Raw genomic sequence first — 4,635 nt, 5'->3', positions numbered from 1 at the left:
TTGGATTATGAGATCCAGTCAACTTCGACCAAATTGCATCTGTCAGTCTATTCTAAGGTCAACAAATTATTGAGGAAAATGACAAGAACTGTTGATATCCTCATCATGACGCTAGCATTACATTTGAAAACCCATAGAAAATAGACTACTAATTCTTGCCCATAAGCTTAGCCATTTTTCTTGTTTGAATTGATTTAAAATTTTAATTTCAAGAAAAAGGGCAGCTCGCGTTCACGCGGGATCCGGGAAAGGACAGCATTCTGAAGGGCGTGATGTAGACAACTTAACCTAATGCAAATATTAGTGATTGTTTCCACTGCTCAAACCCGTAATATATAGGTCACACTGAGACAATTTTACCGTCTAAAATTTTAATTTGATGGATTTAATTTTTAGAATTTCATCATAGACTCTATTGTACTTTAGAAGATATGAGTTTAAAATATAATTTTCAAATTCTAGTGATTTTTTTGCACATATATCTACATTTTATATCGAAAATGTTGTTCAAATTCTACGAGTACAATTGAAGCGTAATAAGATTACACTCGTTGTGGATCTACTAGCTCTAGATACAGAATATAATCTATGATAATTAGGGTTGTACATGGACCAGGTTAGTTCGGGTTTTATCAAAATCAAACCAAATCAACTATAACAGTTTGGATTAGTTCGATTTTGTCTGGGTTTTTGGGGGTTTTTTGTTACATGAATATTATATCAGTTTTACTTTGTTAAAGTTATAGATTAAGTTTTGATAAGTGAATATATGTTTACTAAAATTGAAAAAATTGACAAACATATGATCTATTAAAATATTCTTACGGGGGAATTTTTAGTATCGCATGATAGTTATTTTCTTAGTTGTCTAACAATAATTTTTCGTTGACGTATACTTGAAAGGTTTACCGAATTTAATAATTAAACATAAAAAATAATATGTCACCTAAATAATGATATATTCTATTTAATTTTAAATTATCAAAATACCACTTCAAATTTGAAAAAAGATATAAGAAATCTTGACATATGAATATGAAAGAACAAAGAGATGATTGACCCATTTCAACAACACTTGATAAGAAAGTGATACAACCCATTATTTAAAATAAATAAAAATGAATGCACTTCATGATTCTATTAAATATTACTCCCTCCGTTCACTTTTACTTGGCACGTTTTGACTTTTCATGTCCCTTAAGAAATAATAAATGAAGTGCATAATTCACCATGATACCCATATTAATTGATGCATATTTTATTGGATTTGAGAAAATGATTTGAAATGAGTAATAAATACTATGTGTATAACAGGAAAAAATTTGTCTTCTCTTGATATGCGTAAAGTGACAAGTAAAAATGAAATCTATTTTTAGTATACATGCCAAGTAAAAGTGAACGGAGGGATTACATCCCTATGAGAGAATCCCAAATATTTCTAGATATTTCTTTAAAAAAAATTCTATATAAAGTCTTAAAAGTATATATAAACACTATATATTTATATGTCGGTTTGATTCGAGTTTATTCAATACCAAGCCTAATATGGTTTTTTAATCGATTTGATTTGACTGATGCAATTTTTTGATTCGATTTGTACACCCCTAAAGACAATTAGGAATAAGTGGAATCAGAGTAGTAAAATGAACTTAAGCAAGTCAACTTCATTGCACCCCAAGGTCCCCAATGGGACATGAGGCTATTAATGAGGTCAATAAAAATCTTAGTAACTTACAAAGATCAATTTAAAAGTTAGTGGGGTTCAATAAATTGTGAAATGTACAATTTTGTACAAATGGTATCAATATCATAATTCGACTTGCACGTCCATCTATTATTATAATTCGATTTGTACTTGAGCTTGAGTTAGGATTGTACTGATTTTTATGTTTAGTTACCTATCTCAAATAATATTTATTTGTATTTTTTCAGCTGATGTCGACTTATTGTATGTCTAGGTATTAATTTTTTAAAAATATACTATAATTTACAAACACACAAAAAAGAATTATAAACAAAAAAAGAAGTAAAAGATATATAATTCAAAGGGAAAACTTCCAACTGTTTTTTGCAAAATTTCTTTGATAAAAAAAAAAAAAGAAAAAAAGGGTAGCCTGGTGCATGAAGCATTCTGCATTCACGCAGAGTTTGGGGAACGGTCGCACCCCAACAGATATGATGTAGCCAGTGTACCATGGTGCAAGCATTAGTGGCTGATTCCACGGCTCGAACTCGTGAAATTAATCCTAAACAATCCTTTACTTGGAAAAAAAAAAAAAGAACAAATCTTCTATGAAGAGTAAAAATTCATTAAAATTATTCTATAACATGACTTGCAATAAGCCATGAAAAAAAATTACACCTCAGCATCAGAAATACAAAAAGTTGATTAAAAATGTAAACAAAAGTTTCATTTAAAGAAAATTGGTGCCTGAGTAATTATGGTGCAAAAGCTTGTGAGCAATCTGATCTCTAGCCTGTAATGCACTCATTGATCTCACAATATTTTCTGGTAAAATTTCATCATCAAACAAATCAAACCTTAATTCTGGACTTAATTCTTCACCTCTCATTTCACATATATTATGCAAAACACAACAAGCTCCAAGCACAACAGGCAAATCTTGAAGTTTCACTTCTGTTCTCTTCTGTAAACAACTCCATCTACCTTTCAATCTCATAAACGCATCTTTCGCTACTCTTTGAATCTCTTCAACTTTCTCATTAAACGCGTGTTGCGTCCATGTTAAATTCTGGTGTGAAAACGGGACCAATATCCAATCTAATAACGGAAATCCTGAACTACCAATAACCCAAAGATCGTTTAAAAGTCCTCTGTTTGCTCTTTCAAAAAGAGCTGATTTTTCCAGGACTTGATCATCTGTCATTGAACCAGGCCAGCCAATACAAACATCCGTGAAAATTCCTTTTGGATCAACAACTCCTTGTATGGTTACTGAATAACAAGTTTTTTGATTTCTCTCAGTATGTCTTTTGTTAAAATAAGCTGTGACACTGTCTTTTGGTGCTATAATCGGGACGTGTGTTGTGCACATTGATCCACCTACGTTTTGTATACCTGAAATGGACTCGAATTCTTGTTTTAGTTCTGTCATCTTTTCGTCGTTAGGCCATTGTACGAATTTCGCCATTAATACGCCTTTTATCGCGGTGCAAACCTCTAGCACGAGCTTATGACACGTGGATATACCAAGCCCAAATCGCTTAGAAACTTCGCGAAGTGGTGCACCCGTGGCCAATCTCCAAATACAAACTGCTACGCGCTGGCGAACAGGTATCGCCAGACGTAGCATTGTATCTTTTTTTGTAACTACTGATTCCAACTCACAACATATTATATCAAATGTAGCTTTGCTCATTCTAAAAGCTTTCTTGAATTCCTCTTCTGGAAAATCTGGACTGTTGCATTGTTCCCACCATGCATTTGACCTGTTTTTAACCCATAATCTTCTTTGTTGTAAAGGTTGAGAATCTTGTGGAATTGAAATCAACTCACCTGACTTTTCACGACTACGTTTTTTACTAGCCATAGCCACTGTATCATTCATCAAAACGGGGGAATTTTTCCCGAATTCTATAGGCTCACAACACAAATTTAGTACTTGTGTGTCAGTTTTTTCTTGATTTTTTTCTAACCCCAGAAATTTGTTTAGAATATTCTCAACTGGGTTGTGATCAAAATCTTGAATTTTTTGCTTTTTGGGTAGGGATGGATTAGAAGAAGTTGGAAAGTCAAGTTCTTGAAAGAAGGTGAAGAAATTGGAATTAGGAGGAAAATTAAAATCTTCTTGTTGTGTAGGAAATGAGAAAGGAGAGATTAAATCCATTAAAAATGGAGATTTTCTTTTTTGTTTTTCAGGTGTGAAAGTATTTGAAGTATGAAAGAGGAAAATATTCAATTGTGTGAACACAGAAGAGTATGAATTGATGAAATGAAAGTGGAGTTTTTCATATATATACATATACACTTCCACCAAAAAAAAAAAAACACGGATTTTGTTACNAGAGAGTTTATACATATATATATATATATATATATATATATATATATATATATATATATATATATATATATATATATATATAAAATCAATAGAAAATGAAAATACAAAAAGATATTTTACTCATTCAAGTCGGAGAGTAGTTTTGAAATTATTTTACAATAATAAAACAAAAATAAAAAAATAAAAAACTACCAATTCAAATTGGAAAATAATTTTTTCTTGATACAGTAGTAATAATAGTAGTAGTAGGAGAGAGAGAGTATTCTACGCTTCAAATTGGGGAGTAGTTTTAAGCTGGGTGTTTAAAATTATTTTATAATAAAAAAAACAAAAAAAACAAAAAATAAAAAACTATCAATTCAAATTGGAGAGTAATTTCTTCCTAATACAATAGTAGTAGTAGTAATGTAGAGAGAGAGAGAGAGAGAGAGTGTGTGTGTGTGTGTGTGTATATATATATATATATATATACACACACACACATATATATACATATATATGTGAGCGTTACTGTGTTAAAACACAAAATCAGGAAAACAAAACTGTTAGAAGAATTAAAGAAATCTGGAAAAATAGTAGAGTTTAAGAAATATTCCGAGTCCACAATTTG

The 4,635-nt window shown here is 30.9% G+C and overlaps 1 protein-coding gene across 1 annotated transcript; it reads right to left on the bottom strand.

The window, feature by feature from the left end:
• Positions 2,307–3,944, bottom strand: LOC109232056 (putative nuclease HARBI1). Its single transcript, XM_019397706.1, has one exon. It carries the CDS (start codon positions 3,846–3,848, stop codon positions 2,415–2,417), a length of 1,434 nt encoding a protein of 477 aa, XP_019253251.1. The 5' UTR covers positions 3,849–3,944; the 3' UTR covers positions 2,307–2,414.

Source organism: Nicotiana attenuata, chromosome 9, assembly GCF_001879085.1.
Source record: "Nicotiana attenuata strain UT chromosome 9, NIATTr2, whole genome shotgun sequence".
NCBI lineage: Eukaryota > Viridiplantae > Streptophyta > Magnoliopsida > Solanales > Solanaceae > Nicotiana > Nicotiana attenuata.
Note: the sequence above shows the minus strand (reverse complement) of the source record. Positions and strands in the feature narration are given on the sequence as shown.

Bases quoted from the DNA above. Each gene is read 5' to 3' on its own strand.
- LOC109232056 (XM_019397706.1), bottom strand. From the start codon at position 3,848: ATGGATTTAATCTCTCCTTTCTCATTTCCTACACAACAAGAAGATTTT.